Consider the following 12,038-nt stretch of genomic DNA (forward strand, 5'->3'; position numbering starts at 1 on the left):
CAGTCAACCATACGCAGTCCGACTGCTGCAGCTTAACAACCATGTCTGTACAGGTCCCAGGAAGCAGTGTCAGAGATGGCCTCAAACTGCCTGTGTCCTTTCCCTAATAGCAGGAGGGTGCAGTGGCCAATACTGGGGCAAATGACAGCAACTGAAGCAATCACCAGATTCCCCAGCCCTTGTTCTGGTCCAATTCACCTTGGGAAGTATACCCCATTCTGGGCAGATTGACCAATAAAGGCTCCCTATCACAGTCAGAGTCTGTTTCAATAAATACCCTTACATCTTTGATCTGGAGCAGCTGATCGGAATTTCCTGTACTGACTATACTTCCTGTTTTCCTCTGCCCCACTCTTTCTTTCTGTGTGTGTCTGTCTGTCTGTGTGTGTCTGTCTGTGTGTGTGTGTGTACGTACACATATGCACCCATGTGGCTGTCTCTGTGGTGGTCTCTTTATGTGTATTGACTGCGTCTGTATGCATATGTCTTTGTATGCTTTTGTGACCTGTGTGTACCGGTATGCGACTGTGGTGCATTTGACGGTCTGTCTGTGTGATTGTGTATGTGCTTACGTGTTTGACTGTGTGCTTGTGTCAACCTGCGCTTGTGCAATGCCGTACATTTGTACTTTGATTATGTGCTTGTCTTTCCATGCGTGACTACATACTTGTCTGTTTGTCTATATGTGACTGTATGTTTCGTTGTTTGACTGTGCGTAACTATATACTTGTGTCTCTCTGTGTTTGACTGTACGTGTCCATGTGTGTGACTGTGTTTCTGTCTGACGGGGTGCCTGGGTATCTCTGTATTTGACGGGGTGCTATGTCTGTCTGTGTGTGTGAAGAGGGTGAGTACTGCCCCTGGGAAAGGGAGCTCCAGTTTGGGCTCTGGCTCCATCACCTATCTGATGAAGAGGACAACCCTTCGTTCAGAGGTATCTGCTTTGCTTCCTGCACATTCTTTAGTGGATGAGATGCAAGCTGCTCTCTTTAAACAATAATTAGCTAACTCAAAACCATTGGCTAGAAATCGAGCTGCACTCCTGTCTTGTTAATCAGCCTGGCCACAAACACACAATGAAAACCAAGAGAATCTCCTCAGAGAGCGAGACCCCGAGAATGTGAGGAGTGATCTCTCGTTTACACGTAGCCTGTGAGCAGGACTGAATTACAATGAGTGCACTGTATTTCCTGGAGGCTGCAAAGGGGATGCAAGAAGTAAGGACACAGGTCGACAGCAAAGCAGCACCACCAAAAACATTACTCAACAGGGAGCTCCATCTACGTCACGGGGCGCGGACCGTCACGGGGCGCGGACCGTCACGGGGCGCAGACCGTCACGGGGCGCGGACCGTCACGGGGCACGGACCGTCACGGGGCACGGACCGTCACGGGGCGCTGACCGTCACGGGGCGCTGACCGTCACGGGGCGCTGACCGTCACGGGGCACCGACCGTCGCGGGGCGCGGACCGTCACAGAGCACCGACCGTCACGGGGCGCCGACCGTCACAGAGCACCGACCGTCACGGGGCACCGACCGTCACAGAGCACCGACCGTCACGGGGCGCTGACCGTCACGGGGCACTGACCGTCACAGAGCACCGACCATCACGGGGCGCTGACCGTCACGGGGCACTGACCGTCACAGAGCACCGACCATCACGGGGCACTGACCGTCACGGGGCGCTGACCGTCACGGGGCGCCGACCGTCACAGAGCACCGACCGTCACGGGGCGCTGACCGTCACGGGGCGCCGACCGTCACGGGGCACGGACCGTCACGGGGCACCGACCGTCACGGGGCACGGACCGTCACGGGGCGCCGACCTCACGGGGCGCCGACCGTCACGGGGCGCCGACCGTCACAGAGCACCGACCTCACGGGGCACCGACCGTCACGGGGCGCCGACCGTCACAGAGCACCGACTGTCACGGGGCACCGACCATTTTTTCATGATCTGGCTGCTCTTTAGCAAGTTTTCATTGTTGGTATGTTTCCATATTTGGCTGTGCTGTAAGCTCCTCTGCTGTTCTCATTAACTATTTCCATGCCAGAGAGTTTGACTAAAATGTTTGATGAGGAAGGGCATCATGCTGTATTGTTGGAGGTTTGTGTCTTGTATGAAGTTGTGTGGCTCTGGTCCCCTGCTGTCCTGAGATTGCTATATGCCTCGACACACACATGGCCAGCAGCATGCTGTTTGCACTCTGACCTAACCCTCAGGCAACTAATCCTTCTGCATCCCTCGGTTCATAATCTCACAAACAGTTCATAACCAGCCTCTAACTGCTTCAGCTGGACAAAAGGTAATTCAGACATTGCTGGTACAACAGTGTTGGGCTGGAATGCAATATCCTCCTGTTCCCAAACCCGTCTTCTCCCACTCCCAGCCCCCGCTCTCCTCCAATTCCCCCATCCAATTCCACTCCCACCTTCCTTTCCTCCCAATCCTACCTACCATCCGACTCCCATCCCCCCTCTTCCCATTCCCACATTCCTCTCCTCCAACTCCCATCCCACCTCCCTTTGCTCCTAGACTCAGCTCCCTGTGTCTGGGAATGGATCTCTTTGCTGTGTGTAACTCTTGCATTCACAATCTGTTCTGTGTCTCACTATTCTCTGTCTCTTCTCTCTCTCCATCCTGTTATCTGCTCACAATCCTGTTTGTTCCCTCCCTCACGTTGAGTAGCATCGGGTCTGCGGGTACGCCAGATCCTCAGTCCCATCGACCCTCTGGAAATCAAAGCCGATGTTCACTGGACCCACATCACAGGCCAAGAAAGGGAAAACGCAGCAAGATCTGCACCTCCTGAAGGTAATGATGCAGCAGAGGTTTCTGGGAGAAGCCGACGGTGCTAGGCAGTGAGAACCCTCACACGATGATCAGAGGCTGCACTGCGCATGAGAGGGATAACATAGGCTGAAAGTGGTCTGCGTCAGGATCTGGTACTTTTCCTCCTACAGGTGATTGCAAACTGCTCAGTGTCACCTCTCACCAGCCCTGGGCAGTGAACTCCAAGTGGCCATAAACAGTGTGCACCACAGACCGAGAACAAATGGGCATTTGTTGAGAGTGGAAGGAGGTGCTATGATTTTCCTCCAAAACGTTCCCTTCTTTGTGTCCTTATTGAATTTAGTGTACCTTTGATCTCATAAAAACTCGGAATTGTTACGGCATTGGTGGCCACTTATGTCTGCTGCAGGTCTCCGAATGATCATCATGTTTTTTCCCCATCCCTTTGCATCTCGTTTCTGTTGAAATGAACATTCAGTGCCTTCCTGAATGATTCCATGGACTCTGCTTCCATAACATCCCCAGGCAGTGCATTCCAAACCCAAAATTGCACCAAGTAATTGATTTAAAACAAATTGCTATAAACCTGAGTAGACTTCATATGTAACTTTAATTACTTAATTGCAACACATACAGATAGGGATGGCAGGTGAGGTGTGGCCGCATCTGCACGTACAAGGTTGTGAGCTCGAGGTTGGTCTATCTTTGCCAAGGATGTATGGAGCAAAGCCACAATGCAGTGTGGTGCAGTATAACAGCATTTCACAGTACAGTCAATTCTGCCATAACACGTGTTCCTTCAGCGCAAACTGGCTTTAACACGATTGAAGAATTTAGACCGTTATTTGTAGAAAGCGAACTTTCCTTACATGTATTGGCTATAACATGATTAAATGGTGTTAATCCAGTTAAATGGTGCGACAATTGCACAGTTTTCTTATAACGCAAGATTGTCAAAGAACAGAGCTATCGGGTTATATCTGAACCAACTTGTAGTAATGCATCAGCTCCTTGGAGAAATTGGTATAGAGTTAAACGTTCATCATCCAAAATCATATAACATTTTGCAAAAAGCCCCTCAAACTATTGGGTTTAATCTAAAGCCATGTCAGATATAGGTCCATGGACACCAACATGGGGAAACTAAATATTTCTGAGTACTTGATATTTCAAAAGCACAAAATGGGAAAGTGGGTAAGATAACTCAGGACATGGAGAGGACAGTGGCGACAAAGTTTCTGTAATTGGAGAGTAGGGGTTTATTGTTGGTGGAGGTGAAAAACCATAAGGTGTGGGAGGTGCTGGTGGGAACAGTTTCTAGGCCCTGGGAGGACTCTGACATTACTCGACAGATTTTTAACCAAGGAATGATAGGCAGTAAATAAGGGAGTGCAATAATAGGTGAATGTTGTAAATCCCTTATCAATCCTAGCAAATCAAAGTTGAAGCTTTTTGTGGTGGGTGTGGTACCAATAATTAAAACAATTTTTACTCCAGATATATTTTTACCATCACTCTGGATCTACTTTTACTGTCACTCTGGGTATATGTTTACTGTCACTCTGGGTATACGTTTACTGTCACTCTGGGTATACATTTACTGTCACTCTGGGTATATGTTTACTGTCACTCTGGGTATATATTTACTGTCACTCTGGGTGTACATTTACTGACACTCTGGGTATACATTTACTGACACTCTGGGTATACGTTTACTGTCACTCTGGTTATACGTTTACTGTCACTCTGGGTGTACATTTACTGACACTCTGGGTGTACATTTACTGACACTCTGGGTATACATTTACTGACACTCTGGGTATATGTTTACTGTCACTCTGGGTATATATTTACTGTCACTCTGGGTGTACATTTACTGACACTCTGGGTGTACATTTACTGACACTCTGGGTATACATTTACTGACACTCTGGTTATACGTTTACTGTCACTCTGGGTATATATTTACTATCACTCTGGGTATATATTTACTGTCACTCTGGGTATATATTTACTGTCACTCTGGGTATATGTTTACTGTCACTCTGGGTATATATTTACTATCACTCTGGGTATATATTTACTATCACTCTGGGTATATATTTACTATCACCCTAGGTTTATAATTACTGTCACTCTGGGTATACATTTACTGAAGAAGGGCTTATGCCCGAAACGTCGATTCTCCTGTTCCCTGGATGCTGCCTGACCTGCTGCGCTTTTCCAGCAACACATTTTCAGCTCTGATCTCCAGCATCTGCAGACCTCACTTTCTCCCCATATATTTACTATCACTCTGGATACTGTCACTCTGGGTATATTTTTGCTGTCAGTCTGGGCATATTTTTACCATCACTCTGGGTATATTTTTACCGTCACTCTGGGTATATTTTTACCATCGCTATGTGTGTATTTTTATCATCACTCTGGGTACATATTTACCGTCTCTCTGGCTATGTTTTTACCATCACTCTGGGTATATGTTTACTGTTACTTTGGGTATACACTTACTGTCACTCTGGGTATATTTTTACTGTCACTCGGGCTATATTTTTTACTGTCACTCTGGGTAAACATTCACAGTCACTCTGGATATATTTTTACTGTGACTCTGGGCATATTTTTACTGACACTCTGGGTATATATTTACCATCACTTTAGGTTTATACTTGCTGTTACTCTGGGTATATTTTTACCGTCACTCTGGCTATATATTTACCATCACTCTGGGTATATATTTACTGTCACTCTGGGTATATTTTTTACCATCACTCTGGGTTTATATTTACCGTCACTCTGGATATATATTTACTGTCACTCTAAGTTCATACTTACTGTCACTCTGTGTATATTTTTACCATCGCTCTGGCTATGTATTTACCATCACTCTGGGTATATATTTACCGTCACTCTGGGTATATATTTACTGTCACTCTAAGTTCATACTTACTGTCACTCTGTGTATATTTTTACCATCGCTCTGGCTATGTATTTACCATCACTCTGGGTATATATTTACCGCCTCTCTGGATATATTTTTACCGTCACTCTGGGTGTATATTTACTGTCACTCTGGTTATACATGTACTGTCACTCTGGGTATATATTTACTATCAATCTGGGTATATTTTTACTATTAATTTGGGTATATTTTTACTGTCACTCTGGGAGTACATTTACTGTCACTCTGGGTAAACATTTACTGTCACTCTGGGTATATATTTACTGTCACTCTGAGTATATATTTACCATCACTCTGGATATATTTTTACCGTCACTCTGGGCATACATTTACTGTCACTCGAAGTACATTTACTGTCTCTCTGGGTATATATTCACTGTCACTCTGGGTATATATTTCCTGTCACTCTGGAAGTACATTTACTGTCACTTTGGGTATATGTTTACTGTCACTCTGGGGATATTTTTACTGTCAATCTGGGGATATATTTTCTGTCAGTCTGGTTACAGTTTAACTGTCAGACTGGATAATATTTGCTGCCATACTCTCTGTTTTTACTGTCACACTGGAAAAATTCTTATCTGACAAGAGCAATTATTACTTTAAATGTTTCCTTGAATAGCACGTGTTAAATATATCAGGTGATCTACCTGGCATATCAATAAGTGGATCAACTGGAGCAGGGTTTGTACAATGAGGAATTGAAATCTGAGCAGGATCCTATAGTTGAGTGTTCAGGCTGTTGTGGTTGAGTACGTCAGTCTGAGTTAGCGTTCTCCCTGGTGACTGTGCAGAGGGCAGCAGTAATTCCTGCCCCGATCCTGTATTTGATGTGGGTGTGGAACTTCCAGGAACTACCTTTTAAAGAAAACGCCCTGAAGGCTAAAAGCTAACCAGTCCCCAGGACCTGACGGTATTGATCCTCAAGTTCTATTAACGGATGAACAGTAGCTCAGCGGTTAGCACTGCTGCCTCACTGCACCCGGGACCCGGGTTCAATTCCAGCCTTGGGCAACTCTGTGTGGAGTTTGCACATTCTCCCCATGTCTATGTGGGTTTTATCTGGGTGCACCTGTTTCCTACCTCAAACCAAAGATGTGTAGGTTAGTGAATTGGCCATGCTAAATTGCCCATAGTGTTCAGGGATGTGTAGGTTAGGTGCATTGGTCAGGGGAAATGTAGAGCAAATAGGGTAAGGGAATGTGTCTGGGTGAGATACTCTTCAGCGGGTCACTGTGAACTTGTTGAGGCAAATGGCCTGTTTTCGCACTGCAGCAATTTTATGAACTGGTTATTCTTAGATTTCCAGTGCAGACCAAGGAAGTTAGGAGAGACAAACTACAGCCTGATGTGAGTCGTTGGGAACGGTAATCCATTCTAGAGGAAATGGTAACAGGGTGCTGAGAAAATCATAAGAACAGGTCCCGCTGCCAAGTTTTAAATGGGTCATTCCTGCTTGATGGATATATTTAAGGATGTCATTACTGGATGGATGCAGAGAAACCAGGAGATTACTTCCAAAGGCATTGAATAAGGTGTAGCATTGGACCATAAGAGCAAGTGTAGGCTGTTCAGCCTCTCCCGCCTTCTCTACTATTCTAGATCATGGCTGATAATGTTAGCTTCATGCCGTTATTGAGGGGATATAGTGAGCTATTAATCCAGAGCCCCAGGCTGTTGTTCAGGGGTCATGGGTTTGAATCCCCTCATAGCAGATAGTGAAATTTGAATTTTAAAAATCTGGAATTAAAAGCTAGCCTTATAGTAGTCATGTAAATACTATTAATTGTCATTAATCTCCTTTAGAGAAGGCAATTTGCCCTCTTTACCTGGTTTGGTCTTCATGTGACTCTTCACATACAACTATGTGGTTTAGGGTGAGAGGGGAAAGATATAAGAGAGACCTAAGGGGCAACTTTATCACGCAGAGGGTGGTACGTGTATGGAATGAGGTGCCAGAGGAAGTGGTGGAGGCTGGTACAATTGCAACATTTAAGAGGCATCTGGATGTATATGAATAGGAAGGGTTTGGAGGGGTATGGGCCGGGTGCTGGCAGGTGGGACTAGATTGGGTTGGGATATCTGGTCGGCATGGACGGGTTGGACCGAAGGGTCTGTTTCCATGCTGTACATCTCTATGACTCTACTCTCTGAGCAATTAGGATGGATAATAAACGTTGCCTTTACTAGCGAATCCCACATCCTATGGATGAACTTTTAAAAAGCCTTGCCCCTATCGTCATCTGCCTTGATGTCATTAGTAACTAGAAATCTGTCAATCACTGTTTTGAACCTGCTCAATGACTGAGCTTCCACAGGTCCCTGAGGTACAGAAATCTAAACATTTACTGGGTATATACCTCAGGGTGAAGTGGTTCATCCTCATTTCGGTCCTTTTATTCTGTGACTGTATCTCTGGGTTCTTAACTCCCTGGTCACAGAAGCACCCTTCCTGCATCTACCTGTCCATCCCTTTAATAGTTTTGGTTGAGGATCTCATTTTCAATTAGTTCTTTTGAACTCCAACGAATGCAGGCCCAGTCTTCTCCTACGACAGTCTGGGCATCCTCGCTATCTGATTTTCTTTTGCTGCACTGTAGGCAACCGTCCTGTGATAGCATGTAATATCATAGAATGCCAGTTGGTGAAGGATAAAAGGAGCCAGTTTTTACACACTTCTATATTTAGTTGCAGAATTAAATATTAGAAGCTTGCGAATCATCACCCAGCACCTATATATTATTCAATATCTACTTTTAGGAACATAAGTTGGTGAGCACAACCTACATACAATTAACCAATTAATTGGTGGCAGAAAGCAACAGTTTTCAATGTGAGGCAGGGAACAAGGTGACATTCCCAAAGGAGGTGAAAACGGTGGAGTAATGGAAGGATAGATCAAGGTATGGGTTGGTGGTAAGAGCTGCACATATACCTGAACAACCTGGACGAGGCAAGCTTTGGAAGGACACATTTAGACTTCAATTAGAGGGAGATGCCATCGCCCCTTAGCCAGGTTTCCATCAAGGCCGTGATGCTTGGGGTACTGATCTATAGTGAACAAAGGACAGAAAGAAGGGGTGTGGAGAGGGCAGTGAGAGCCGATCCATTGGCAGAGTCCACTGTGGCAGGAGAAGGATAGGGAGGAGATTGACAAGATCATCCCTAGTCAGTGATCTTGGGAGTTGGTGCGCAGGAAACAGTCAGTGCAGTAGCAGGGTGAGTCGATTGGAGATGTTGGTCATGAAGAGACAGCAGAGAGAACTGAATACCAGCAAAGACCCGAAGGCAAGCTTGAGGCCTATCTAAAAGAATAAAAGCTGGGTCAGCGACAGGAGAGTAGGAAGGTGAAGTATCCTTTGACTATTGTTTATATTAGGCTGCTTTGAGTGTCACCGACATGTGGGAGTGTTGAGTATTTCTTGAGTATTGTTGCTGAATCCCAGGTGACCAAAGTGTCTCTGGCTGGGTTTGGGTTTGTCACATGCGAGCACCCACTCTGTCAGCGATTAGTTTCCTTCATTTCACATAGAACATCTCCCATTCATTTCATCCATTCATCGGATTTTTTTTTATTTCTTTTCTCAATGTAGCCTCTGACGCTCCCCCATTTCGGAACGAAGCAGTTCGAGCTTGGTTGGATTCCGTGTCCAGAGGTAGTTCTGTTTCTGTAAAGAAAGTCTGGGCATGAAGCTGCTTCCCTCTGCTTCTGTCGCAACTCTTCAGGGCAGCTTTGCCAGAGTGAGCCTGTCTGAATCAGGTTGTTGGGAGAGTAGGCAGGGAGGGAGAGAGCCAGAGATCACTTAGACTTGGGGCTAAGCAAAGAGATTGAGGACATTGTTGATACATGGGCTGAGGACAAGGTGAGTGAGAAAATATTCCCTTTCAGATCATATCAAGTCCACGAAATGCTACTTTGCTTGCTTTTTCCCTCGGAAGTTTGACTTTTGACCTGTAATTATCTGAAGGGATTTGCTTTGCTCTTTAGAACAGAAAATATCAAAATCAAATCATTGCCCTCACAGTAACTGGAGTGAGAAACAATGACAGACAGAAAGCAGGAAGGGGGGAATTCAGCTATGCTTCTCCTGAAAGCTTTTGCTCAATAAACTGCATCTGGTTCACTGCTAAATTTGTATTATTTTGATATACAACAAGACAAACAGAGACGGGGTATTTCAGGCCGACAGAAGAAGAGGACATAGTGGGTCTCTGACAGAAGGAGAGTGCGAATAGATGGCTGAAGATTGAAAGATTAGTTAAAGAGAGAGAGAGATTGTTCTACTGCTGTGAGAGTATAGGAGAATTTGACATGGTTGAGTAGTACAGTAAATGGTTCCAGAGTGATTGGGAGAATGCAATTAGATGGGGTGGGATATTAAAAAGTGTTGGGAATGAGGGGTTATACTGGATGTCGTAGAGGATGTTGAGAGGGAGAGTGAGATTAGACTGGGTGGGATATTAAAGAATGTTGGAGCGATGGGTTATACTGGATGGTACAGGGTGTGGGGAATGAGAACAAGAGTGGGATTAAACTGAAATATTAAAGGATGTAACAAATGAATGGGAGAGTAGGATTCGACTGGGTGGAATAGTAAAGGGTGTTGGAAGTGAGGACGTTATACTGGTAGTGTAAGATGTGAGGAGTGAAAAGGTGATTGGGATTAGACTGGGTGGGATATTAAAGGGCATTGGAAGTGAGGGCATTATACTGGGTAGTATAAGATGTGAGGAGAGTGGGTGTAGACTGGGTGGGATATTAAAAGGTGTTAGGAGTGCAGCTATACTGGGTGGTATAGGGTGTGAGGAGCGAGGGGGGAGTGGGATTAGACAGGGTGTGAAATTAGAGGGTGTTGTAGTGAGTGCACCCTATACCGAGTGGTCTAGGGTGAGGGGGAGAATGGGATTAGACTGGGTGGGCTTTGAACGGGTGTTGGAATGAGGGGTTATACTGGGTGATATAGGGTGTGGAGAGTGTGGACATTAGTTTGTTTTGACTTTGGGGAGTGGTGGTTGGTGGACAGTATTAAGGATTGTGAGGACTGCATTGGAAACTAGGGGAAAATAGTTGAATTTGATTCACCAATAGCTTGCTTCTAGTTTGGCCAGTGGTGAAACTATTGCAACTATCTTTAGTTTTATATGCTGCACTATTATTTCCCCTGTGTCTTTGCTTTCTGGAGCCTTCTTTAGCCCTGTAAATCTTTGAGAGCTTGAAGGACTCCATGAGATCTGACACCTGGCATGTGGCTGCCTGAATGGCTCCTGCATTTAAGTCCATGTCAGCTGCCTTGACTCTGAATCTTGTTTCTTTTAAATGCTTAGCCTGTCTACCTCCTTTGGGACTCTCCTTCAAATTTTGACCAAACCTTTGGTCTTCTGACCTGATATCGCACTCTGTGGCTTGATGTCAAAATGCTTCTTGGTCACAATTTTTGTAAGCTTCTCAGGACCTTTTGCAACAAATTTGTATTGTTTGATGATGAACATGCCCTGTTAGGAATGGAGCTGTTTTGAGGAATGTGTTAGAGTACTATCAGAGGTATAGATGTGCTGCAATACTTTCAAATGACTGGACTGTGACTGAAGCAGTGTTTCAATTCTTCTGCTTTGTGTGTTGCATCCCCAGAACAGCAGATAGAGGTGGAATTGAGCCCGGTTGAGGATGACAACGTAGACGATGAGGAGGATGACGACGGAGCAGCGTTTGAGGACGGTATGCTGAGTGATTGAATCTGAAAAGATTGAGTTTCAGATGCAAATGAATGGGTTCGAGGATGATACACTGAATATTCCATAGATGTCATGTATGTTGTGAACTTAGTGCCATTGACAGTATGTAGGTTTTCGAGCAGTAGGTTGGTGAACATGCGAGTGACGGGAACACAGAGAGGCTGCAAGTGAGAGGGCAACAACAGAGCAGGTGAACTATAATGTGGGCGAGTGCAACATCATTTCCTTCACTCATTAAAACAGAAGATCTTTCAAAGGTGTGAGCCTAGTAGACACTAATGTTTCCACAGATATGCAAATACAGCAAACAGTTGAGTATGTGAATGATATGAGAAAAAGTGAGGTCTGCAGATGCTGGAGATAAGAGTCGAAAAGTGTGGCGCTGGAAAAGCACAGCTGGTCAGGCAGCATCCGCGGAACAGGGCAGTCGACGTTTCACATACAAGCCCTTCATCAGGAATTTTGGAGGGGAGGTGGGGAAAGGGGCTGAAAGATAAATAGGAGGGTGGGGGTGGGGGACGATAGCTAGGAAGGCGATAGGTAGATGA

General features: G+C 45.4%; 1 protein-coding gene across 1 annotated transcript in view; it reads left to right on the top strand.

The window, feature by feature from the left end:
- LOC122562959 (F-actin-monooxygenase MICAL3-like) overlaps nucleotides 1-12,038 on the top strand; it is a 201,072-nt gene that overhangs the window by 106,384 nt on the left and 82,650 nt on the right. The window contains exons 12-15 of the mRNA XM_043716261.1: nucleotides 845-934; nucleotides 2,691-2,816; nucleotides 9,351-9,413; nucleotides 11,387-11,473. Coding sequence (XP_043572196.1) covers nucleotides 845-934; nucleotides 2,691-2,816; nucleotides 9,351-9,413; nucleotides 11,387-11,473 — 366 coding nt within the window. The remainder of the gene's footprint in view (nucleotides 1-844; nucleotides 935-2,690; nucleotides 2,817-9,350; nucleotides 9,414-11,386; nucleotides 11,474-12,038) is intronic.

Source organism: Chiloscyllium plagiosum, chromosome 26, assembly GCF_004010195.1.
Source record: "Chiloscyllium plagiosum isolate BGI_BamShark_2017 chromosome 26, ASM401019v2, whole genome shotgun sequence".
In the NCBI taxonomy this organism is placed as follows: domain Eukaryota; kingdom Metazoa; phylum Chordata; class Chondrichthyes; order Orectolobiformes; family Hemiscylliidae; genus Chiloscyllium; species Chiloscyllium plagiosum.